Here is a 25,992-nt window from a genome sequence, read left to right on the forward strand (position 1 = left end):
AGTAGGAAAACAGCTAGATGAACTCCCCCGTCTCCTACTTGACAACTTCAGACTGTCACCCCTCCTGCTTTCCCAGGTGCCTTAACAACAGTTGTATAGTCCAATGTCGGGGGATGGATCACCCGCCCTTGAAGGTATCCAGGATTCAGAAAAGCCCAGTAATCGAATTCAGCAGTTTTATGCAAAATGAATATATAAAATAGGGAGTGAGTATACAGATCAAAATGGAGATAAAAACACTACGCTAGAATGTTGGGTGGTGGTGCTGATTTTATTTATACCCCACCCATCAAATAAGTTTTACTCAGCATAGGCCCATTGCTTTTTTTAAAATACATATTTTAAGTTGTTTCCAGTTCTCTGTAAGCTGCTTTGAGTCCCTGTCAGGGAGAAAGGTGGGATATAAATAAATATAATAATGAAAATTAATGGTCCTAACTTAGTCATGTCTGTTGTTCCAAATGGTTCTACTCTGCCTGGGTATTCTGAGCCAGGGGCAAAGGTGTGTGGAAGTGAGGAATAGGAGCCACCTGTGCCGTGGTCCATCCCTTCAGGGAGAATTGGATGGTTGCATGTTAAGGTGGCTTTGGGCACCTGTTTTTAGCATGGTTCATATCAGCCCAGACCCACTCCTGTGCCTCCACCACCTCCTCACATTGCAACCCCCAGGGCTTCTGCTTCAGGCAGCCTTGACCATCTCTGCTGCTTTGATTTCCACACAAGAGCAAACAAGAGGGAGCTGCTGCTGCTCTGCCCTCCTATACAAGGCCACACCTGCTGCGGCTGCGACTGCCGTTGCTGTGCATGCGCGGAACATGCTCACATCTCTGAATGCTGCGGCTGCTCCTTCCCAGTTGCTATGAGAATTTGTACAGCCCCCTTGCACCTCACAGAAAGCACACACTGCTGGCCTCTTTTAGTTAGAAGCTCTGAGGCAGGCCTCATCTGGCTTCTCTTGTCCAGGTCTCTGTCCTGGTTCAGGAGTGGGCAAATGCTGCAGCAGCTGCTTTTGCCATGACAAGGAGTCACAATGCATAGGAAGATTTTGAGGTTTGAAACCTGGGCCTAACCTAATAACCCATCCATGAGTGTGTACTGTATATGTGTGTCCATGCATAAGCCTCAGAGTCAGTGTGATCGGCTGGCTAGATGAAGCCTCTGGATTGGACAGACGTAACAGAAGTCCTGGGACTCTGGGCTTTCTTCCTCTGCCTGCTCAGCAGAGCACTATGGTCTGCCTGCTCCAGCTCTCAGCTCCAGTGACTGACCTCCGAGGCATCTTTGGGCTTGAGAATATGCACCACTGGTCTGGATGCAGGAATGGCTGTCCACAGCTCTGACCTGGAGTGGAGAAGCCTTAGCTGGGACCAGATCTGTAGTTCAGCATGGCTGTTTCCAGAGCTCCTACAATGGGGTTTCATGTGTCCTCTGCCAGCGGTGACCCTCCATACCTAGTGCAACGATGCTCTGGCACTGTCCTGTGAGCTTTGCACAGGAGTGGGGTCCTGGCCCCTGCACTTACACACAGGGCATTCCCTGGAAGCAGTGGAGGAGGGAAGCATATAGCTCAGCTGTGTGAGGAATTTCTAATTGTTTTGGAAAGGTGTGGGGTTCCCTGCTGGCAAGGCAACACTGTCTTGGCCACACAAGCCCTTGGGGGCTGCTCAGGGTACCTCTGTCATAGCTGTGTAAGGGGTTCCTTGCACTTTTGCATATCAAAGCAGGCTTAGTTCTTGCTGCCTTTTCATGTTAAAGAAGAAAAATGGGCAATTGGCAAAAAGATAGATATACTCTCTAAGTTCAGTGAGTAAGTTTCCTTATATGTGCAGCCCTCTCTTGAATATTGTTGAATAAAAAAATACCTCTCTAGCCAAAGTGTACAACTTAACAGCTCCACAAAGGACACATGTCTGAAGGGTTCCCACAGGCAAACCTTTCAGAGCTGCTCTTTTCACAGTTCTCCATTGATTTTGGCCATGCTGGCTAGGGCTGGTGGGAATTGGAGTCCAACATTTTCTGATTGGCTACCTATGCTGTGCAGCTTCCTCAGGTGCAAAGATAAATTTTCCAGATCTGGGAGTGGTCCCACTGATAGCAGCATCTGTATTTAAACAGGTTGTAGTATATTCATTGCTATACAGTGTTCAATAAGGGTGATTGAGTACTGTCAATAGTGTGTTTTGGTAAGTATGTCTCTTACTATGTTTGAAATCTGAATTAACCACTAGCCATTTATATGTGACACTGGATTTTTGGTTTCTTCTGAAGTCTCATCAGCTTCCCAGTTCTTGTGCCACCTTGAGGGTGCACAGTTAGACGGTGTCTTTCTTTCTTTCTTGTTTAACCTGGAATTCTCATGCCTTGGGCAAATCCAGCATCTCCCTGCAGCATCAGGGCCTGAGATCCTTCAGCGAGGTGGAAACAACACCAGGGAGAGACTTTCAAAGGCCAAGAGTGAAGTTAAAGAGAATGGTGGATTTGTTGTTGGAAAGCCAACCTGGGGTTAAGTGCAAGAAAGCCACCCAAGGAGGCAGGGCAGGTGGGAGCACAGAGAGAAGCCAGTAATAGGAGCAGTAGGAGGAACTCTTGAGAAACTCTGAAAGGCTGGGAGGGAGGGAAACAGCCAGCAGACAAATGCCTTTCACTACACAAAGAAGAGGGATAGGAAGAGGAAGTTTGGCTTGGAATTAGGCTGGGGAAGGAGGGAGGGAGAAAGGGTTGCTGCCGCCCAGTTCTCAAGAAGTCCATGTGACTTAAGACACCCGTCACCATTTGTTGAAACTTGTCCAAGAGAGCAGGGATATAACGCATCACATGCAGTCTGCGTCAAGGCAGCCACAGCCACCATTTCCAAAGTAATCTTGTTCCATTTGCCTCTTTCAGGAGCTGAATTCTTTCGAAGTACAAATCAGTGTGTTAAGTTGCAGGCCACATGCTCTGGGGTGTCTCTCTTATTGGGCCTTCTCTCTCTTTTTGCTTTGCAACCCAAATGAGAGATCTGGAAAAAGGGAGGAGCCCCCATTTCCCAAATTTCCCACGAGCCATTACTGCTCTAAGAGAAACAGGTAACTGATTCTAAAGTCCCACCCTGGGGCTCCACCCACTCCACTGCCACCCTCTGCTCCTTTTCCTTCACCGGTCAGTTTCTGACCTTCTGCATTGCCCCAACCAGTTCTGCTGTCCACTTCATCCAGCATTTCTTTGGCTGGGCATTTTGGAGTCCGCTGTGATGCAAGACAGCTTTGCAATGTGCTTTTTACTCACTCAGCCATTTCTCTGCTCTTACAAAGTTATTTCCCCCGCCTAACTAGACCTAACTCATTTTGCTCACAATATCGCCATCTGAAGTTGGGGTGGGAAGGTGGATAAATGGGCAGAGGGCTTTGTCCGCAGGTGGCTTTTCAGGGCTTCTGCTTCTGCCATTGCTTCTTCAATATGTTATGCAACCCCCTTGTTGTGATTCATCAAAGAAAGCAGCAAAGGAAATTCTCTGCTTGGAGGGGAAGTGAGGCATCTACTTGGCAGCGGGGTGTGGGGGTGTGACAACATCCTTTATTGAAAGTATGCACAGTGAAAGTGTTTCTAGTTTAAAGTTCTCAGCTGCATCCATATCATCTAAATTGTAAATGAAGCTTCTATCCCACAAGTAAGGTGCTCTGGCTGGTACTGGAGGCAACCCCCCAACCCTCATCAGATTAGAATGGGGAAAGGAGATGGAAGATCCCACTCCCAGTATTCTGCTCTATGTGGGGCTTGTTTAACTCTATGGTGTCTAGATGTCTGCCTCTGTTGTAGTGTAATCTTCATGCCTCAGGGTTTGACCACTAAGTGTACAAAAACCCACTCCACTTCTTTAGACTTTTCAACTAATCAGGGTGTTTTCAACTACAGTATATTTGAACTAGATTTCTCTTGCTAATGTATCTTGTAGTTGATTCCTATGCTTCTTCATCAGTAAATCACAGTGTTCTCCATGGTGCGTACACAGATGTAAGTGTGAATAGGATTGCACAATAAAACATTGGGGGGAGTGGATGGAAGGGATATTTTTATGCTTATACATTTGGGAGGAGAAACATGCCCGTGTCCCCTATTCAGAATGGCCTAAGTGGTCTCCAAAATTACTTCCTACTGCTGCAGAAGATTGGGGGATAAGTTTGAGGATGTGCATTCCCTTCCATGGAGTGCTGGCTAGGCCTGTTGAGCCTCACCACCATCTCCACTGAAACGGTAGGATAGCTCAAGAACATAGCCATGGTCTGCTGGGAATGGAGGCCTTTTTCTGAACATATGCCAGAAAAGTCAAAGTGCTCTTCAAATGTTTTCAGCTTAATGTTTTTGCAAAATAAGAGAAAATAGCAACAAAACCAAAAGTGGGAGCAATGTTAGGAGATTCGACTAAGTGGTATATACAATTTGCTGAATAAGATAAATCGATATTGAGTCTTTTGCAAAATGGGGAGGAGAAGTGTCTTTGCATTGAGGAGGAAGGAGAGTAAGGATGTGATTTTGGCTGGTGGTGTCATGGTTGTATTGAACCTGCAGTTCGATTAGCACTATATATTATCGATTTAGTACTCTGCACATAGTTGTAAAACTGGATATAGTGTTTCCAACAAAGCATAAAATTATTTTAAACCTACCTGTGTTTGAAACAGTTCCTCAAAGCAAGTTAGTATCACTCCCCTGCCCTGGCACCCACACAGGAAAAGGGGCCTGATCCACCTCTAGCCCAACCTGGTTGCACGCAGCCAGCAAGCCTAGACAGCAAGGAGCCACCCATTTATCACCAACACATCCATTACATCAAGTTGAGTCTGCATCAGGTGTATGGAGGTGAGGCTCACGTTAAAGGCCATTGTTACATCTTGTGGTCACATCAGAAACTGCAGCTCTCAAGTCTACATCCATTTCAGCTACGGAGCATCACAAAGCTCTTAATACCTCAAGAGTCAACAATTGTCTATCCATTAAGTAGTTGGTCTGGTGTTTAAATCTCAGCATTCAAGCAAGTCGGCCACCTGATTTGGTCCCAAGAAAGGCATTGTGTAAATTTCTAGATGACATCTGTACTCGCACAAATGTGGAATGTGGCGAGAATCCGCATGCATTTTCCAGACAATGGCAACTGGTCTCCACCAGTCCAGACACTGCATGCTGATGATGACAGATGGTGCCACCAAAGCATGACTTGCATCCCCTCCACGCCAGCAGAAGTGCTCTGTTAGCCTAGACTTTGCATGACTCAGCATGTCTGCAAAGGAGCTACCAGCTTCGATTGATCATGCATGTCCTCAATGAGACCCCATAGCAGGTGGGTCTTCTACCTCCGTGAATGGGTCCACGATGGGAAAATGTGGGCTTTGCATGGGAAAAGCACGCCTGGCCTGACACATGTATCTCCTCTTTCTGAATTTAACATGTCTATTACCTCAACTCACTGTGAACATGGTGTGCCTACCCAGCCAGGTAGCAAGTCAAGAGAGAGGTGGGAAGACGCTTGACAAAAGGGCTTTGTGGACAGTGACAAGAACTATAAAAGAGAGGGAAAGGTTTCTAGCTTCATGGGGCAAAAAAGGAAAGGTCATTCCAACCTCTGTCTTGGCCAAGGAGCCAGTTGGGAAGCCTGGCAGACCAGTGTTGTCTCCAACAGAGGCACATAAAGAGAGAAAAGACAGGATAAGTCTGTCAGAAGGAAGAGTTACTCGTCTGACAATTTCAGTTGGCGCTGGACAACTTGCCCATTCCTTCAGCCAGTGGGGGTGCATTGCTAGATGATATTTTCATCTCTTCAGCATGCTCGCTGTCCAGCAAAGATGGCCAAGCTGGTTGTGAGCAGGTTGTCTGAACCCACCTTGAAATGAGCATCATTCTTGGTCTCATGGAGAGTTCCTGTGCATACCTTGAGCTCCCACATAAGCAGCTGATTGCAACAGAAGGTTGTCCAAGAGAAAGGCTGGTCTTTATGTTGAACTTATCTTGGCCAGCTGTTGACCAGAGGTGGGGCTGAGGGAGAGACAAGAAGCCCTTGCTATGTTTCTGCCACTGCGTAGCTGTACCTTTTACGTGTAGCTGGTCTTTTTTTACACACAATGCTATGTGTCTGAAGGGGCAATCCAGATCAGGAACCTTGCTTGGTGAGCAGCAGGGAATTTGGGTGAAAACACCTGTTTGCTTAGATAAGAGCTTTATTCCTGCATGCCAACTGCAGGTATGGGGTCCTAATTGGGATCACAGCAGAAGGCAAAGGGTTAAAAGTACACAAACCAGCTTTTGAACTGCTAGGTTGGCAGGAGCTGGGACCAAGCAACGGGAGCTCACCCCGTCACAGGGATTCAAACCGCCGACCTTCTGATCGGCAAGCCCTAGGCTCAGTGGTTTAACCCACAGCGCCACCCGCGTCCCTGACCATTAGGTCACTCACCTACCTACTCCCAATAACCCCAATCTCTCTCTCCTATCTTTGCTCAGCCTAAAACGGAGGGACAGAGGCCTTGGCGGGAATGAGAGACTGTAATGTCGATTGGAAAGCTGACCTTCTGATCAGCAAGCCCTAGGCTCAGTGGTTTAACCACAGCTCATACATGCTACCTATTGGGATTCTGCTATGGATCAAGCACCATAACCCCTCTGGATTGTTATTTTTTTAATGTACATTTAAATGTTACTTATTTAAACAATTCATTTATATACTACTTAACTACAATAGTCTAAGCAGTTTATAAATATGCAGTACAAAAAGTATAAAACTATAAAAAAGTTAAAACTATAAAATCAAACTTCAATTAAAAGACCAGCTGGGATTAAAAAAATATATATTTTTAGTCGGTACGAGAAGTTCAGTAGGCAGGGGACCTGTCTGACTGCAATTAGGAGTTCCATAAAATTGGGCCCACGCTAAATGTGCGGCTACATGCATCTGAGCCACATGGGACTGCTAACAGCGATGCCCCCCAAAGACCTCAGTGATCGAACAAGGATATAAGGGATTAGGTCATCCTTCAGGTGTCTTGCAGCCAAATTCTTAAAACACCTTGTAAATTAATACAAGAACCTTGAAACTGGCCCAGTTGCGAATGGGCAGCCAGTGCAAACTTGAGCACCAAAGGTTCGTGCTGGCGACAGTCAGATCCCCAACGATAGTCTAGCCACAGTGTTTGGCACCAGCTGCAGCCTCTGGACAAGGCCTGAGGGTAGCTTCATGTAGATGCATTGCAGTAATCAAGTATTGAGGTTTCCAGTGCATAAATCACCATAGCCAGACTGTCCCTGTCCAAGAACACCTGTATTTGACATACCAACAAGGCTGGTAAAAGGCATTCCTAGCTCCTGAGGCCTCCTGAGCTTCTAGGGACAAAGGTGGATTCATAAGCACTCCCAAACTGCAAACCTGTTCTTTCAGAAGAAGCATAGCAGCATCCGAACAGGTGACTGGCATATATTCTAGACATGGGAACTACCAGCCTTCTGTCTTCTCAGAGTTCAAGCTATTATTTCCCCCCCCCCAGCTTTTTCCTAGAAGTTGCTTCAAATGACACTTGCCTTTTGGGACTATTGTATACAGTTAATTTCTTTCTTTTCTTAAATTATTAGTGAAATATGGGAGAAAAATGAGGTGGTTACTTCCTCTGCCAAAAAATAACAACAAAGAAATGCAGAATGCCTTTTCATTTTTCACACCAAGGGTTTTGGAAGCAGAAACGTCATACCTTTCCCCATTTTCCCTTTTCTCTCATTTCAGAGCGAAAGAATTGAAAAAGGCCAAGGAACTTGAAGAAAGAGGCGGCGGCGGCAGCATCCCGTAGCAATGTGACATTGCTTTTCAGACTGTTTTCATTTTCTGTTTTTAGCAGAAACATGCAACAACTACAAAAAAAATTATTAAAAAAAAAAAGAAACTGACTGCAGTGCCGAGAATTTCGGCTGCAGGATTTTAATGGTAATGTTTAGTCATTACATTTGCACTTTCATGGACAACTTTTAATTTGTTCAGCAAGACATCTTGGAACTCAAATCTTTGGTTGGATCATGGGGGGGGAAGTGACACCCGGAAGGCGTTTTCATGAGTTGCTTCGTTCCTCTCAAATATGAAAAAAAAGAGAAGCAATTAATTATCCTTTTCATATAGGGCTGTATTAAAACAAAACAAACAATGTGTGGAACTGTACAAATAATAATACCAAAAAAAGCAAAAACCCCACAACCCAAGAATGCTATTCCTGCACCTGTCAATCATCTCCAAGACCCGGAACCGTTGGGATTTCCTGTGGAAAGGCGCTGCTCACCTTCCTTCCGTCTTGCGCGGGGCCTCCATCTTCCCTCCTCCATCACCTCCTTTGCACACCTGTGTCTTTTTGTTCTTCATCGAATCTCTCTCTGCAACTTTTTAGATCTGCTGGTTTTAAATGTATCCCGTGGGACTTTTCCCAGAAAGCTGTCAGTGTTTTTAAGGCAAACGGGTATTTTGCAAGAGGGTGGGGTGCGGGGCGGGGGAGAGAGAATGGGTGAGCAGTTCAAGCAAAAAGATCCTTTTGGTTCGGTGGTTTTCCTTTTTCTTTCTCTCTGTCTCTCTCTCTTTCTCTCTTGTTCTCTCTCTCTCTCTCTCTCTCGAGCCTTCAAGTATCTCAGCTGCCATATGCACTTCTCATATTTGGCACTTTATTTTCTGGCCTTACTTCACGCAAGATTTTTACTTCTTTAATAACAATGATGATTTGTAAAGCATTTTGGTAACCTGCAGACCTCTTGTTCGACCGAAGAGTCACATGCAAATAAGCTGACTGGACATTTCTACCACCCAAGGGAGCGAGCAGTCGGGTGCTGCATTCCGGCCAGTAAATCTCTTGTTTTGGCTATTTCATCTCAAAAGAAGAAGAAGAAGAAAACCTAGGCAGTTTCTGTACATAGAGAGAAGGTAGAAATGGAAATGAGAAATAAATATTTGAAAGGGAATATATTGATTAATTGCTAACTATTTTATTCACAAAGGGTCAATAACTTGGCAAGAGAAATTTGCGTATTTGTATAGTTTTGTCTGAATGAGCGAGAAGAGTGTGGATGTTTGTACATATTGTATATACTAAAACAGATGTGCATGAATTCAAGGACAAAAAGAAGACATGAAAAAGCAAAGCATTAGTGGCTTATGGTCTGTAAAATGAAACAAAAAAACTTTATTTCACTATAAGAAACTTTATTTTAAATGTTCTTTAGAAGAACATTTTGCTAACGCATGACTAAACTGCAGAAGCAGAAGAGCTAAAATGTATTTAGACTTAGGAAAAAACGGCAAAGTAACATTACTTTTAAAAAAAGAGTTATGTTTACATTTGATTTTGGCTACCAGGAGTTTATTTAAATTTCTTTTAACCTTCTTGGTTACCTTTTTAATATTTTATTTAATTTCTCCTTTTTTTGCCAATGGTGCCAAGTAAAGTGAATGCTAATATTGCTTAAGAAAAATTAAGTTATTTTGCAAAGCAGATAATCATAAGAATACAAAATTGTATCTAGCTTAACACCATACACTCTCACTCCAATAAAGAACACTTAGAATGAACATAAAATAAAAAAATAAAAATAAAAGAAAAAGAAATAGTATGAAAGTAGAAAAAAATATGTTTCACATATCCATATTTCCTGCTGGAAGACAGACAATGTACTAAAAATTGCACAAAATTTTAAAAAAGAGTAAAAGTTTAAAAGATGCAAGCAGGTTTTGTAGGGGTGTCATGGTATATTGCTATTTCCACATAGACAGGAGCCAAAGAAATCTGTTTTAGAAGAGTCATTTCGATATGGAAGCTGATGTGAAATGTAGACGCTGGGAAGTGGGGCGAGGGGCGAGGGGGTGGGCAAATCTTGATTTTGAACTACACTCCGCTGCGCCTGAAGTCAGATGGATTATTTTGGCTTTTGACTGGGTGTAGCTCAGGTCAGAGGTGGCGGTGGGGGGCCGCCAGCCTGCCCGTCCAGCTCTGCCTGGCTACCTCCGTCCATCCCGCACGCCTCCCCCCCCCCAATGCCCTGTATCCTGCTAGTGCCAGTTGAAACGTTGCCAGTGGGTTGGTCGCTTGGCCTGGCCTTTCTAGGCGTTTTGCTTTATGGAAGAGTAATTGTTCTTGCTTGATCCCAGCCACCAGATGCAATGTGTAGTCTTTGCTCAGAGGCTTGTTGTGAAGCCTAAAAATACTCACAATTCTGTGAAGCTTTTAAACTGGTGTCTTTATAAAAGAAGAGTTAACACACACAAAGATTGTGGCAACAAAAAAAGACAAAAGCCAACCTGGGGTCAGAGCTCTCCGTGCCTTTTCTCTCATTGAAATTGTATATCTCTCTTTCTCTTTTTAATTCCTTTATTTCACTGCCAAGACTGAAAAATAATGCGGTGTGTGTGCTGAAGCTCCTGCTTAGACCCCCTCTGTACGTTTGTTAAGTGCTGTTTTGTGGCCCAGTTCAGTAAAGGGGGGGAAACACAGAAAAGCTCAAAGCAGGGCAGGCGGGCAGAGGAGACCTCAGCTCCTGCTGCTGCCCTTTCAGGCCAGGCCCTGGGCTTCCTGGGCCCTTTGCACAGGGGGGCAAAGAGGAGCAAGGAGCCAGAAGCGGGCGCCAACTTGGCAGCACCCTCTGCTTGCCGTTTTTCAAACGGTGCGCTTGTTGTCTCATTTTGGGCTGACCCTTGTTGCTTTCCGTCCTCACCAGTCACGACCCAAGTAGCGGTTTTTGAAGCCTGTCCCCTCCGTTTGTCCTAAAAGGGGGTTCTTCAAAGTCAGGGCTACCTTGAGGTGTTTCCGCTTCAACCCTTCCAGATCCGCAGGCTTGGTGTTGCGTTGACCGAGTGTCAGCCTGGCTCTCAAGGTGCTGCGCAGGCTGGAGCAAGAAGCCCTTGCTTGGGACCTACAAGGCAGGTTGAGGGTCATGGCTGTCATTTCCCCCCTCCCCTTGTTCCTCAGAGAGCTCCAGGTGGGGTCCTTATTGGAACAACCTGTGTGTTTATTCCAGTTTGACACGTGCCAAAAGGCCTTGCTGAATCAGGGCCATCACCTTTGGGCATATCAATGACCTCGGGCATGTTTGGTTTGAGAACGCTCCCAAGACAGTATATCGGTTTTTTTAAATAAATAAAAAAATATTTTGCTTGCCCTTTCCTGGGTTGCGCGACTCAGTTAGAAACAGGAAGACCCCCTCGGGCCACCTTCCTGAATCATCGAGGTGCCTGAGCGCCTGAGTCCAGGACCCTCTTGTATGTCTCCCCAAAACCCAGAATTGCTCCTTTGTGTGACATCACGTATGAAACGAACGATCCTGTGTGAACGAAATAAAGAATATAACATGAACCCCCTCTATGGTTGCACGCTTAATGGCAGTTCCACACAGCAGTTGGCGCCCAAACAGAGGGGAGGGGGGGTCCCCGAGACTTGCATGTAAACCTAGTATAGATGTCTCTTTTTGTAAGTTTTATTTTTGTAACTGTGCATGTTAAAAGCATCACTGAATCAATGGATCTGTTGAAGAACTCAGCTGCTGGAACCATGCAAAATGTTTTGAATTGCCCTTAAAATATGGAAAATGTTTTCTGAATGCTTTATATTCTTTCTGCTGTAAATTAAAAATGAAGAAAATTTCCCCATTTGAAGTCTGTTCTTTTTTAAGCTATGCATGTATTTATATAGCTACTCCTATTTCAATGCACAGGGTTGCCACTGACTAGATCCTGCTCAGAGCAGACCCACTGAAATCAATGGACCTAAGTTAGTCATGTTCATTAACTTCAGTGGGTTTACTCTTAAGTCAGGCTAGCCTTGGATAAAACTCACTGTCAGGTTCAGGCACCTGTTCAGGAGTGCAAAATGGACATAAGTGAGAAGGGTTGTTATTAAAACTATACCCATTTCCATGATTGAGGGGGACATTTTTGCTTCTCATGAGCCCCTGTGACAACACAGGACATGCCTCCAGACACTGGCTTTTCTTACAGGCCGTGCACAGCTGGAATCTTGGGTAGTAGCAGTTGGTAAGGTTTTTTTTCATGGCAGCATTTGAGCAGAAGCAACCTAGGAGAGACTCATAAGGTTGGAAGGATATTCTCAGGTCACCTAGTTCAGTCCCCTTTGCCAATGCAGGCAACCCACTCGAACAACAGCCTCCCTGACAGGTGGGCCGCCCAGCCACCTCTCAAAACCCCTGAACAAGGGCGGGCCACCACTTTCCAAGCAGCAGGGCTGGCCCACGACATTTTGTCCCTTGAGGCAAAACAGAAAATGGTGCCCCCCTGCCATGGCAGGAGACAGAAAGTGAGGCCAAAGAGGAGTAAGTGACAGCAACCCTGCTCAATTTTTTTAAAAAAATGTTTGTATTGGTTTTCAATATCGTTCCAATAGCAGCCTCATTAGAACAATACCAATTTTATCCAATAAATACAATTATTAATTCCACTTAATCCAATGTCAAATTATACCATTTAATCAAACTGGCCTCCCTGTGTGCTGGATTTGACTGCTTCTTCATTCTTCTACATTTTTTCTGCGTTCCAAAATCTTTATAATTTCCATTACAGTATATTCCATTCAGATATAATAATCCCTTATATAACAGCTACAAACTTTTGTTTTCGTTCATGTTGGTTTATTAGGTAATTTATAAAGTTTCAAGTGAGGAACTCTTAACTGTAATCCTGCGTGTGACAGTTCTCCCTCCCCATGACGTTTTCCTGTCCATATATGGTGTTATATCCTTCATTCCTACAACTGTTAATGGTTCCCGTCATGCCTCAGGAGAAGCGGTTATCTCTCAGTTTCCAAAAGTCACTGCATCACTTCGTCCTGTTATTTGGCTTCCAGTCGACAAGCCACCTTCAGAGTTTTTCCAGCCTAGGAAGAACGGTCTGAATCCAGACTGCAAATAGGTAATCCAAAAGCTTCTATTCCCACAGCTGATAGACTCCTTTCTTCCCTGCTGCTGATTTATGGCCAATAATCCTTATTTCAAACACACTCCTTTGTGGCTAAGGGAGGCTTTGCTCCATATTTTCAAAGTGTAGCGTTCCGCCCTCTTCCCTCTCAGTTCCTTTCTCTCACACAGGCAGTTCCAGTTTTGTTAAATTTCATATTTATATTCCAATTTCTTCCTCCCTCACTTCTTTTTAAGCAAAAACTTGCATTCCGTGAAGGGTTACTGTATCATAAACATAGAGAAAATCTTTGATATAAGCAAACTGTGGGCTCCCATCCCCCCATCATCCGAATGAAATCTGCTCTCAATCCAAACCTTTTAAATCCTTGTAGCTGGGTTCCTTTTTGCAGTTTCTTATCTCATCATCTCTAGCACACACCTGTAGTTTTAAAAAACCCAATTAGCAGGATAAGCTGTGCTTCTTAGAATGCGATTGGGGGGTCATGGTAGCTGGAGTGCTCCATGTAGCCAGTGCCTTTGTCTGCCCTCGCATTCCATCGGGAAGGCAAGTGCCAGGCAAACTGCAGGTGAGAGCCAGGTTCCTCTTCCAACTGAAGAAGAATGCAGAAAATGCAGATTATCTGTCTCTCTCCATGGTGTCAGGAGAGGCATCCATCCCCTGGCACACAGGAAACTAGAAGCCAGCAGCCCTGTTCTTTCTAGGTGGCAGATACAGGCAACAAGTGCATGTGATCAACTGACTGCTGACGCTCCCCAGCCTGCCGCTTGAGGCAACTGCCGGTGAGCCGGCCCTGCAAGGCAGCAGTCTGTTGGCCTGTCAAAGTCCTCATACCATCAGGAAATTTTGTGATGTTTCATTTAAAATGTTTCAAGCCCCATGGTTCATGGCCTTCCCTCTAGAGCAGCAGTTGGAGAATCTATGATGTGGTTCCACTACTATTCCCATCATTTCTGGGCATGTTGGTTGGTGGTGGTGGTGGTTCAACAATATCTGGAGGTCTGCAGGACCCCCACCCCATCCTCCAGCTCTGAAGCAACAGAAAACAAATTGACTCTGTCCTCTTAACATTTTAATATCATTTCCTGGCTAGACATACCCAACACCTTTCCTCATAGGACCTGTTCTCCAGGCCATACCTCTCAAAATAATCAGTGCTGTTCTTCTGGCATTACAGAGGGCTCCAGCAATGAAGATTCTCAGTAGTATTTTGTACATGCCAGGCTTGAATTGCCCTCAGTGCTCTTTTTCCATGCTGAATCACAGGAAAGGCTTTTGCAATGCAAATGCACTTTCTGCCCAGTCTAGGCTAGCTTTCCATTAGCAATGCTAAGGCCACGTCAGAGCTGCTTCTAAGCCTTCTGTGTGGAAATACTTTCTGGGCTTTGGAAGACTGGCTGAGTGACAGGTTGTGCCGTGAGTCAGCCATCTTGCATATGTGCCCCAGGTTTTGCCTACCTTCCATACTGAACTCTACATTTATCTCTGTTGACATTTGTTTTGATAGTTTTTTTTTTTTTTGAACATACTTTTTATTAATTTTACAAAATACAAAAAAGCAAAAAAAAAAGGTACATACTTAAACCCCTTTTCCACCTCCTTCCTACCCACCCACATGGGTCCTCCCCTGCCACAGAAGTATCCCATGTATGTGAACAGTCAGAGATGGTCCATTTTATGCTTGGGTTTCTGTCCTCCCCCCCCTCCCCTGGCCCCAAAGCCCCCCCCTGCCACCAGGGAGCTCCAGCAAACCAGGGCAGTACGCAGGAGGACATCCATCCAACCATCTATTGTCATACCAAAAAAAAAAAAAAGAGAAAAATAGAAATAGGAAAAAAGGGGAAAAAAAAGAAAGGGCGAAAAAAGAAAAAAGAAAAAACAATACAAAACAAAAAATTTTTCTTGCATTCATAGTTGTAAAACCATATTTTGTGGGCTTCCCCTCCCCCCCCCTTCCCCGGTTTTCATCCCTTTTTTATCATCTGCAACAGTTTCTTACTTTATAAAAATACACCTTTGCATCTTATACAACTTATAAATCAATTGTTAACATTTTCATCTAATATTCAAATCACTGAGAAATCAAACTCCCATTTTCTCTTCCCGTGCCTAATTTTTTGTTTTTTCTCCCTCTATAAGCCTCCATATTTTCACATTTTCCAAAATCCATTCACTTTTAAAACTATAACTATTCTCAATTTAACCTTACATCCCCGATTGCCGGCTTCCCCCCCCAATCCAGCAAATTCCAAAATCAGCAGACCAGTTATAAACCTGTTAATCCATCCTTAATCACAACATCACTTTCCCTTCACCCCACCCCCTGTTTACAGTCTTTTGTCATCCAGGCCACCATACAGGACCCCTGAATTTCTTCTCTTCTCTGCATATTTTTTCCTTCTTCCCTGTGGGCGTTCTGGAGTTCCAATGATACCAATCGTGCCCCCCTCAAAAGCAGGGCACTCCATCCAACTTTTTGTAGAGTAAAGTCATCATTTTTTTCGTGGTGTGCTTCATTTTGTGTTGAATCATCACAATCCTCATCTTCTTCTTTTCCTTCCCCATCATTGTCATTCTCACATTCATCTTTTTCAGCGTCAAAAGCTTCATCTCCTAAAAAATCATATTCCGCCATCACCTCCTGGAATTTTTCCTGTAACTCTTGCCGTCGTGTCTCCTCTTGACATAACTCTATTCTTGTTTCCCACATTAAGGTCAAAACAGACCGCTGGAACTCAGGGGAACACTTTTTTGTTGACATATTTCAGTCCTGCCAAGGTCAAAACTTGTCACGTGGGGTGGAATATGATCACAGTTTATTTTTCGACTCCATTTTAACAAGCTGGCTGCATTCTTCAAGTCTTATTGATAGTTTTGGCCACTTCTCTGTCTTCTTGTTTCCGTCTTCCAACGTTTAGCTACTCCACCCAGTTCGGTGTCATCTGCAGATTTCCATTTCCATTTCTTTGCTCAGTCATTTATAAAGGTGTTAAGCGACAGCAGACCCAGGATCAAACCCTGCACGGCACTCTCCCCCAGGTAAACAAAGATGCATTTGTAAATGCTCTTTAAATACAGTTCCTTAGATACCAGTAGATAACAAGAGTGCCATGGGGGGAAATTGTCAAAAAGCACTGCTGTACTCCAATGTCCACAGCATTCCCCTGATCTATCAGACTAGGGACTCATCAACAAAAGGAGATGAGCATAGTCTGTCATGCCTTGTTCTAAGAACATAAGGCAAGTCCTGCCGGATTAGGGTAAAAGGGGACCATCTGATCCAGCATCCTGTTCTCACAGTGACTGGCCAGATGCCCATGGGAAGCCTGCAAGCAGGACACAAGCACAAGGGCACTCTCCCTGCCTGTGGCTTCCAGCAACCAGCATTTAGAAGAATTATGAATGGGCCTAATCCTCTTATAAAGCCATCCAGGTTGGTGACCATCACTACTTCCAGAGAATTCCTTGTTAGCTTGTTTGTGGCCACAGCCTTTTTCTAAATCAAAAGCAGGCAGGGTGTGTCCCCCCCCCAATGCCCACCTGCCCAGCACCAGGCATCATATTTGACATCAAGCGTACTCCCATATGCAGCTGGTGAAGGACTGCTCCGTTCTTAACTTGAGCGGATCTCCTCTGAGTAGGACGAGCAGCACCAGAGGCTCACCAGCCTCACTCCAGCGCAATGCACTAAAGAACATACAGTAAGGAGAGCCCTGGTGGATCAAGCCAGTGATCTATCGAGTGCACTGTCCAGCGGAGCAGTGGAAAACGCGCAAGTAGGACCCGAGCGCAAGAGCCCTCAGCCCTTGTCCCTTCCTGTAGCTTTCAACAACAGCCGTTCAGATGCATTGCTGCGTCTGGGAGCGGGGAAGGGCCACCGTGCCTAGCAGCCTTCCAGTCACTGCAGTCCAGGGAAAGAAGACGCCACAAATCAAGAGTTTCCGAAGAAGCCCTAGAAGAGACCCGGGACAGTCGGGCGCCGCGGCCAGCGGGTTCAGAAGCCCAGAAGTCGTCGGCTGAGCGCGCTCAAGCGCTTGCAAGGCTCCCCTGCTGCTCCTTGCCGTCGGGCAGGTTTCCCCCTCCGCGGGTTACGCTCTCGAAGGCGCCCACCGGTAGCAGCTTCCCCTTCCTCCGCCTCCTGCTCCTGGGGCTGGGGGCTTTCCCCGGCCGGCGGGGCGGAGCTTCCCAGGGCCCCACCCAGCGGCCGCGCCTGCAAAAGTTGCAGCCTGAAGCGGCAACAGCAACAGCCCGGAGATCAGGAGAAGTTCTTCGGAGAGAGCCGCTGCTGCGCCACCACCAGCCCCAACGTCACCATGTAAGCCCCGTGACCCGTCGGGCGACCGGTCCTGATCTGGGGGCGGTGGGCGGGCGTCAGGGCTCCCCGCTAGCTGCCCTGCTTGGGGCGGCGCCTCCCCGGCCTTAGGCCCCGGCCCGCAGCCTGGTTGCTCTCCCTCCCTTTCGCTTTTGCTGCCCCCGGCGCGCTGGCTCGGCTGGAGCGGGGTCCTGTTGCTCCTGGCCGCCACGGGGCGTAGTAAAAGTCGGCCGGACACTCTCTCGTTTCTTTTCCCGGGCTTGCGTGGCGTGGACAGAAGTGCGGCCTCTGGGGCATAGGCAGAGTGCCTTCGGGGGCGCGTCTCCACCGACGCACAGAACGGCTGCAGCCCTAAAGTGGCGCACTGCCGAAGTTGGGTCTGGTTTCTAACGCCTCTCCAAGGCTAGTCCTCCTCGGAGTAGACGCGACTGGCTTAAGTACATTAATTTCACTGCGCTTGCTCCAAGGAAAACTTTTTGGAAAGCAGCCCCATGTCTGTTTGGCAGTAAATCCGCTTGAATTCAATGCTGGGTTAGGGCGGAAGCCTTAAAGGAAAGGGATGTAGTACCGTGCCTGTTTCCTTGTAAGGCAAACGAAGAATAATCTTTCAGGCTTTCAGTGTGGCGGGGGAAATTGGTGCTTAATTTGTTTTGGGGGCTCAGCCCCTGTGAATCACGGTCAGGAGCCCTCTCTCGAAGAATCAACCACAGGCTGAACTTGAGCAATGTCGCCACTTTGCAATGTGTGTTGTATATTCTAATTTTCTCTTAAAAACAAAGTGTTCCCTGTTGAATTTCAAGTGGTTCAGGGTGAACATGTGGGATACAGGTCACCCTATGAAATGAGGCTCTCTCCCTTTTCTTCTGGTGCCAGCTGTTAAACAGCTGTTTCTCTTACCCACCTGGACCAGAATTCAGCTGGGAGGAGTTTAGAAAAAAATCACACATCTGGGCTGTTGGGGCCCAACTTGGCACGATGGCTCTGTGCCATTGAAAACCAACCAACCAGCAGGAAGAGTCAGCTAGACTTGCCAACCTGGCAAGTCCTTTCTCTTCTCTTAACAATACTGCCGGGCAGAAACATCCCAGTGAATTTCCAAAACTCACTTTCGGAAAGAGATGGCTGTTCAGCTGTGAAAGTGAAAGAGGGTTTCAGTGCTATCCCATGTATATGTTTAACCAGGATTCTCAGTGGCATGGCCCCATCACCTGACTGTGGCCCTCCCTTGGGAAATGGAATTGTTTCTCTTCACTGATAGTCTTCAGATGCTGACAAAATATTTATTCACCCAGGCCTTTAGGGGTTAAATCCCCAGGGACCCAACTATTGTACAGCCATTAGACTGCTGTTTTAGAAACTTGTGCCCTTAGGTATTTTAATGGAGGTGTGAATTCGTTTGTGTTGATGGCTTTAATTACATTTTGCTCCTAATTAGGTGGAAAAAGCAATACAGTGGTGCCTCGCTAGACGGATTTAATTCGTTCCACGGGTCTTTTCTTATAACGAAAAAATTCGTCTAGCGAATCCCATAGGAATGCATTGATTTTTTTGGATTTATTTTTGCCCATAGGAATGCATTAATTGAATTTCAGTGCATTCCTATGGGAAACCGCGATTCGCTAGACGAAAACGAATTCGTCTAGCGAGGCAACCTCCGCTAGAAAAAACCTTTCGTTAAGCGAAAATTTCGTTAAGCAGGGCATTCGTTAAGCGAGGCACCACTGTATAAAACTCGCATAAATGCTACTCCTAAGCAAAGCCACAGTCTGACTTAATGGGGCTTTCCTCCCTAAAAACTGTGTCCCAGCATTGCAGTTCAAAATGGTTACAAAGGAAGGGTTAGCCATATTGGACACTTTTGGAGGTTGTTTATCAGTCGACGTGGACAGGATTTTACACCATTCTGTCTTGGCATAGAGAGACCTCCACACAACACTGGAAGTTCCACACTTACATATTAGCAGTTTAATGTAAAACCTCCATCAAACTTAAAATAGGGCTTTCTTGCATGTGTACGTAACACTTGTGCTAGGGACGTTTGGGGCAGCCTCCTTGGTCAACTGCAAGGCATTAACAAGAGAGTGATCAGTGTGATGGATCGTGCCCTTTCAAAACTGGTTGCTTCCAGAAGTTTTTTGTGGAGAGTGTTGCCCTGATAATTTAGTTTTCAGGTGGGGATTTGATGCAAGAGAAACAAACCTGCAGACTTTAAAGGACTTAACTGTTATGGGCAAATCATCACATCCAGTCTTTGAGCCTATTATGGGTCAGCGGTGTCACTGTGTTGGCAGCCTCCTGGCAACTTGTGGTGGCTTTCCCTTATTAGAGGGGTGGGCCCTGTTGGACTCCCAAGACCCATCAGCTACACCCAGCATGATGGGCGCTTCAGCTGGTGCCCCCCTCCTGACACTTGGCCTTCCACTTCAGTATCACAAATGGCACCTAGACTGAGATTTTAATAACATGCAAGTGTCTTGACACTTAATTGGCAGGAAGACATGATTCAGCCATGAGCTGAAATCCTAAAGACAGTGAGGTCTAAGAGAGCTAAAGGTCACTTCCTTAAACTTTAAATCAGAGATCCCCAAACTTCGGTCCTCCAGATGTTTTGGACTACAATTCCCATCTTCCCTGACCACTGGTCCTGTTAGCTAGGGATCATGGGAGTTGTAGGCCAAAACATCTGGAGGGCCGCAGTTTGGGGATGCCTGCTTTAAATCACTGTTTTTTCAGTAGCTAATCCTCCAGTTTGAAACTTTGCACTCTCAAATGCCGCTGACATTTGTTTTCATTTCTCCTTCCCCCAGTCTCTGTCTTTTGGAAGCTTCTTCTTTCATGGTTTTAATTTTTAAAGGTGTAAAGATATGGGGGTTCTTTTTATTTTAAAAAATGAAATCAGGTGTTTTTAACTCTAAATGCTCATTCTGAGCTGCTTTCAAGACACCAGTTGGTACAATGGACATGAATCTAAGAAGCAACGCATGCGGGGGGGGGGGGATTCTTTACCACTGGAATTCTGTCCTGACCAAGCATACAGCAGGCCGTGATAACCTGACTTTGTTGCCTCTGATTTGCAGGTCAACCAGTGGCCCCTCAGGGGCTGCCTCTGCCCCAGGCAGCAACCGGCTTCACCAAACCCAGAACCAGGTGGATGAGGTAGGTGTGGCACCATTGTGGCTCCCCTGAGCACCTGGGCATTCTGGTGGGGTGGGGTTCATCTGTCTCTTGCAAGATGTGAGCAAAGCTGGCCATCATCTGCCCTCTTCCTTCCTCTTCTCTGTGGCTACATTGCATGGAGCTGCAGCAAGATGCATACTGTAGACTAGGCACCCCCAAACTCGGCCTTTCAGATATTTTCGGACTACAATTCCCATCATCCCTGACCACTGGTCCTGTTAGCTAGGGGTGATGGGAGTTGTAGTCCCAAAACATCCGGAAGGTCGAGTTTGGGGGTGCCTGCTGTAGACTACCTACTCGGTGTGGGGGTGACGTTCAAGGGGGGGTGTCTAGCTGGTGTAAAGTTACTGTGGCTTCTAAGTGCCAAGCAATTTGGCACCCTGTCGTGGTTTTTCTGTTTCCAGGGGGGTTCAGCTTGGCCATCTGCTCCCGTGAAATCAACACAGGGTCTTGTGTTGCCAACTACAATTTATTATGGCACAAACCAGCCTTCCAGATGTTCGTCACCTCCCAACTCATCACTGGCTGCTGGGTTTGGGGGTCCAATACCATCTGGAAGGCACTAGGCTGTGGGCAAGGCTGGCACAAGCTTTCCTCTGCCAGTGGTCTTAGTCCATGGAAGTATATGCCCTACAGAGACGCCAACTGCTGAATATATAAAGAAATGATAGAGGCATACACATGCATGCTAAGAATCATTCTGACTTCTCAGGTGGTGGATATCATGAGAGTCAACGTGGACAAGGTTTTGGAAAGGGATGAGAAGCTGTCCGTGCTGGATGACCGCGTGGATGCCCTGCAAGCCGGAGCTGCCCAGTTTGAGACAAACGCTGCCAAGCTGAAGAGGAAGTACTGGTGGAAGAATTGCAAGGTAACTCTGACTGGGCTGCAGCAGCCTTCGTCAGCCTGGGGCCCTCCAGGTGTTTTGGAATACAGTGGTACCTCGGGTTACAGACGCTTCAGGTTACAGACACTTCAGGTTACAGACTCCACTAACCCAGAAATAGTACCTCGGGTTAAGAACTTTACTTCAGGATGAGAACAGAAATCGCGCCGCAGCGGCAGGAGGCCCCATTAGCTAAAGTGGTACCTCAGGTTAAGAACAGTTTCAGGTTAAGAACGGACCTCCAGAATGAATTAAGTTCTTAACCCGAGGTACCACTGAACAGCTGAGGTCCAGAACATCTGGAGGGAACCAGGTTGGTAGAAGATACGGGGTTCCCCTTGGGTCCTTGGACAGCTGCAAAGGATGATTGAGGGAGTCTCTTGGAAACTGAAGACCTGTAGGGGGTCAGGAAAGGGACACCAGTGGAAAGTTTATTTTCTCCGGTTCCAGAGGGTAGGACTGGCCCCGATGGCTTCAATTAAAAGAAAGGGGATTCTAACTAAATATCTGGAAGAACTTTCTGACAGTAAGAGCTGTTTGACAGTGGAACGGACTCCCTTGGAAGGTGGTGGACTCTCCTTTAAGTAGAGGTCAGATGGCCACTTGTCATGGATTCTTCAGTTGAGATTCCTGCATTGCAGGGATGACCCTTGGGCTCCTTTCCAACTACAATTCTATAATTATGCGTTTTACTCCCTGTTAACCAATGCACACAATTTCCCTGGTCCTGGATGGTTTTTATTTTATTTTTTGGTAAAAATATATACTGCTAAATCACATTGACAGGAATCCTTGTATTAGTAGGCTGCTACTTTTAAAAGAAATTCCCAGTTCCCAAATGATGTTAAATGGCAGTATCTGTTGAATGATTGCAATTAGACAAAACTAGTATACTAGATTAAACTTGCAAATTATGGTGGTGGCTCGCAGATTTAATAGCTCTGCTCTGTTTCTCTCTCTTGGCAGATGTGGGCCATTCTGATTGCAGTGGTGGTCGTTCTCTTAATCATCATCATCAGTAAGTGTTTTGAGTCCTGGTTAGGCATGGAATATCATCGCCCAACCTTCACCAACATGTTTCCCTGCAGTTTCCTTGGACTACAACTCCCATCAGACCTTGCAAATATGGCTGTGGCTGATGGGAGTTGTAGTCCAAAACAACTGGAGGTTAGCAAAGGCATCCATAATCAGATAGCGGCCTTGGAATTGGAGACCCCTTGCTCCTTAGCCTGGGACTCACTGATATATTGGACCTCTCTGCTTCATTTGCCATTTGGGCCCCTAAAAAATGTCTTCAAAGAAAGAACTTGTGAGTCTCCATTGGAAGGCCACTGGTAATGCAGTCAGGTGGCTTTCTTCTGTCTGTCTTTCGCATAGCTGCCAAGTTTTCCCTTTTCTCGCGAGGAAGCCTATTCAGCATAAGGGAAAATCCCTTTTAAAAAGGGATAACTTGGCAGCTATGATCTCTCGTGGGATTTGTAGTAAAGAGGAGCCAGGTATTACATATTCTGTTCCGATCCCAGTGGACCCACTGCAGACTGAGATCTCTTCTAAAAGGTTGCGTGTAAAAGCGCTCCAAGATGGTATTTCCCCAGGTACAATGATCTAGTAGTAACACTGCTCAAATAGGAAGATCTTTTAGCTCTTCTCAATCGCCAGGCTAAGGAGCGAGGAGGGGCTGCCAGATGTTGCTGGACTCTCATCGCCCTCAGCCAGCATGGCCAATGGTCAAGGATGATTGAAGCAGCAATTCAGCAGCCTCCAGAGGGCCACCTCTGTTTTCAGGGGAAATAGTTCCCTGGCACTGTGGAACAGCTGTCTCAAATGCCTCTGTGCCCTGATTCATGTAGGAATTGACTCAAGATTCTGCAGATAACTTGCTGGTTTGAAGGCTGTTGACTTCATGTGGTTGAAGTCCCAACAACTTGCAGTTTTGGAGGGTAAAACAGCTGCCCCAATTCCTTTTGTTGAGTTTGTTCTTAACGGGAAGTGAATCGCAAGTGATTTGCAATCATTCTGTGGTGGCCAGTTTTCTAGCTGCCCAGTGTCAGATAATGACCACTTTTTATAAAGGGAACACTTAAGGGAACACTCAAATATAAATAGTTTTGCAGGCATTCTTTGATTTGAAGCATAAAATAATGTTTCTCCTCCCAAACCTTTGATTATTATTTTTTTTAAATACATAGTTTGGAGTGTGTCCTCATGAGCCGTTTGAGGAAACCCTGGAACTTGAAGCAGTTTTCAACAAGAGACACCAGTCTCCTCCATACCAAGCTTTCCTACGGGTGCACAAATCAAACGTTTATTTTGGATAGAAATGTTAACTCTGTAGCCTGTAGACAAATGTGCCTTTATTCAAATGATGCGCTTCAACTTGTAAATGCTGTTGCAGTTGGCTGAGACTGCTAAGACCTGTATGAGTGAGGGCGAAACATCTTAAGGCTTGGGGGCATCATGATCTATACTGAAGCTGTGAGTTTCTGTGTGGGGTTTCATAGATCATGGGTATTTTTTTAAATCTGTTTCACCTCCTATACCTGGACAGGGAAGGACACTAGCTTTCATTTGTGCTTTCTGGAGGAATTTTTTTCTCTTGTGCCATTTTGGAGTCATTGTTGCCTTAATTAGATAATATCTCCTGATCTGGTGGGGAGCAACCATGAAAATTTCACACTCCAAGCACTTAAGTGCCAATACACCCTTTGCAGTATTTGGGACAAAACACTGTGCTTTCTGCTCTTCTTATAGTAAGCTGCTGTTCCCCTTTTGCCTGGACCCGAACAAATATTATAAAAGTATTTTTGAAAACTTATTTCTGGTTGAATTTAACTAACGTTTCGGCATTGGAGGTTCTGGCAAAACTAAAACCGGCAAGAAAGGCTTCCTCAACATACCAGCAGAATATATTATCTGTTGGGGAAATGAGGATCAAAAGCAACCTTGAAAGTACTTTTGACTTGCATCTCATGTTGCTTAGGGTGGCCCATGCCGATTGCGTGCCTTCTGGGTGATTCACTTTCGCTTCCCACCCATCCCCTTGCACCCTTCGCACAACACCCCACCCCTTTGGGTCTTCTGTTCTCCTTGTGGCCCTCTGCGAAAACTGCATATATGAATGAGACCGGGTCTGTACTGTTTACCAGCATTGCCAAACACGTAGTCCTCGGTTCCTTGCTGATCCCCCCCCCTTTTTTTACATAATTGTTGTGCAAATTGCTAGAAAACTAGAGTTTTAAAGGGGTAGTGAAGATGAATGAAGAATAGGTTGGTCTGCCTTAAAGAACTCCAAGCAAAATCCAAATTGGCAGGCACTTTATAAGGAGTCTTTTTCTTGAAACTTGTCCTGCGATAGTTATTAACCTGCTAGTTTTAAGGGGAAGGTGGAATATACGCCGGGAATATAAGAATTATGGTAATGATTTCGAAAATGTTTGATTATTCATGTGTTATCAATCCTCTTACTGTATAAAATGTTATTAAAACATTTCTTTAAACTTCAAGCTTAACCAAACACTGGATGTGAATTTTGCCTTGTAAGACTTGCCAGTGCCTTGACTGAAATCCAGCCTTGTTTTGTGTATGTGTGTGTATGTCTTGGCCAGGGCACAAAGCTTCACACAACTTCCTGGCATTATTAACAGGGCAAAGAGAAGCCTTCTTTGCAACTGCTTAATAAAAAGTGGATTATAAGTCGCTTCTGGTGTGCATTCTTTTTTTTTTTAAAAAAAGGAGTAAAGTAAAAGTGGAAGAGAAGCTGCAGAGGATTTTCCTGCTCCCTTCACTTCTGCTTTCTGCTGGTCATGATGCCGTTGGTTTCAATTCCACTGTCAGAGACAGTATACTTTGGAGGGCAGTTGCTGGGATTCAAGAGCGGGGAGAGCTCCGCTGTTGTTGCACTCAGGTCATTCTTGCAGGTTCCCAATAAGGACTTGGATATAAAATAAATGTACAAGGCAAACATGTACATAAATATATAATCCACATGTCAGTACAGGAAGACAGTCCTGAAACCATTTTGACTCTCCCAAACTGACCAAATTTTTCTCTGTAAGGAGGGAGGAAAGGGGGAAAACCTCCAGGTTGTCTCTTTGCTCACAAATCCTGCCTTAAGGGCACATTTAAGATATGAATAGGGTGAGCCTGTGACCTGGACTCAGGAATTAAGTATTTATCACCACAGGTAAACCCATCAACAGGTTTCCTGCCAGACAGGATTTCCGCTGTAGACCGCCTGTAATGTATTTCTGCTTTAGACCGCCCCTTCAGTGATGTATGTATGCTGTATTGGGGCGTCTTGGGGTCCAGAGTGGGCAATTTCAAAAAGTCTATATAAGGGCTGGCACACCATTGTTCGGGTTTCCTCTCCTTCCTCCTGCATGCGGGGATGAGCACCCTGTTGCAACAGTTTAATAAAGATCAGGCTTACTAGCTGCTTTGCTTCTCAATATTCTCTGGTTGGCCTCTGTTATTTTCTCCTACCGATAAAGAACCTACATAAGGCCTGTATATGGGCTCTTGGGTACCCCATAAGGGAAAGGGAGAAGTTTTTTTTTTTCTTGTAACAGCCTGCTCCAGCTCTTTTGAAGTTCTCAAGTGAAGAGTGCTGTGTCACTCCAGAAAGTGACAGACTAACTGTCCAGGAAAAGCTTTGTCTCAAATTCTGCAGCAACTTTTCCTTTGAAGGTTCCCCTCCCCCTTTTTTAA

At 45.6% G+C, this 25,992-nt stretch overlaps 2 protein-coding genes across 4 annotated transcripts in view; both read left to right on the top strand.

The window, feature by feature from the left end:
• CAMTA1 (calmodulin binding transcription activator 1) overlaps positions 1 to 11,899 on the top strand; it is a 691,460-nt gene extending 679,561 nt beyond the window's left edge. For all 3 annotated transcript variants that reach the window (XM_035117087.2, XM_060276129.1, XM_060276130.1), the window contains one exon: positions 7,742 to 11,899. In XM_035117087.2, coding sequence (XP_034972978.2) covers positions 7,742 to 7,774 — 33 coding nt within the window. In that variant the 3' untranslated portion in view covers positions 7,775 to 11,899. The remainder of the gene's footprint in view (positions 1 to 7,741) is intronic.
• A 1,495-nt stretch (positions 11,900 to 13,394) lies between these two features.
• VAMP3 (vesicle associated membrane protein 3) lies at positions 13,395 to 24,982 on the top strand. Its single transcript, XM_035120332.2, has 7 exons — positions 13,395 to 13,478; positions 16,552 to 16,686; positions 16,870 to 17,225; positions 20,300 to 20,378; positions 21,112 to 21,270; positions 22,252 to 22,303; positions 23,475 to 24,982. Exons 1-7 carry the CDS (start codon positions 13,395 to 13,397, stop codon positions 23,492 to 23,494), a joined length of 885 nt encoding a protein of 294 aa, XP_034976223.2. The 3' UTR covers positions 23,495 to 24,982.
• Positions 24,983 to 25,992: the final 1,010 nt, after the last annotated feature.

Source organism: Zootoca vivipara, chromosome 6 (assembly GCF_963506605.1).
Source record: "Zootoca vivipara chromosome 6, rZooViv1.1, whole genome shotgun sequence".
NCBI classification, from domain to species: Eukaryota; Metazoa; Chordata; class Lepidosauria; order Squamata; family Lacertidae; genus Zootoca; species Zootoca vivipara.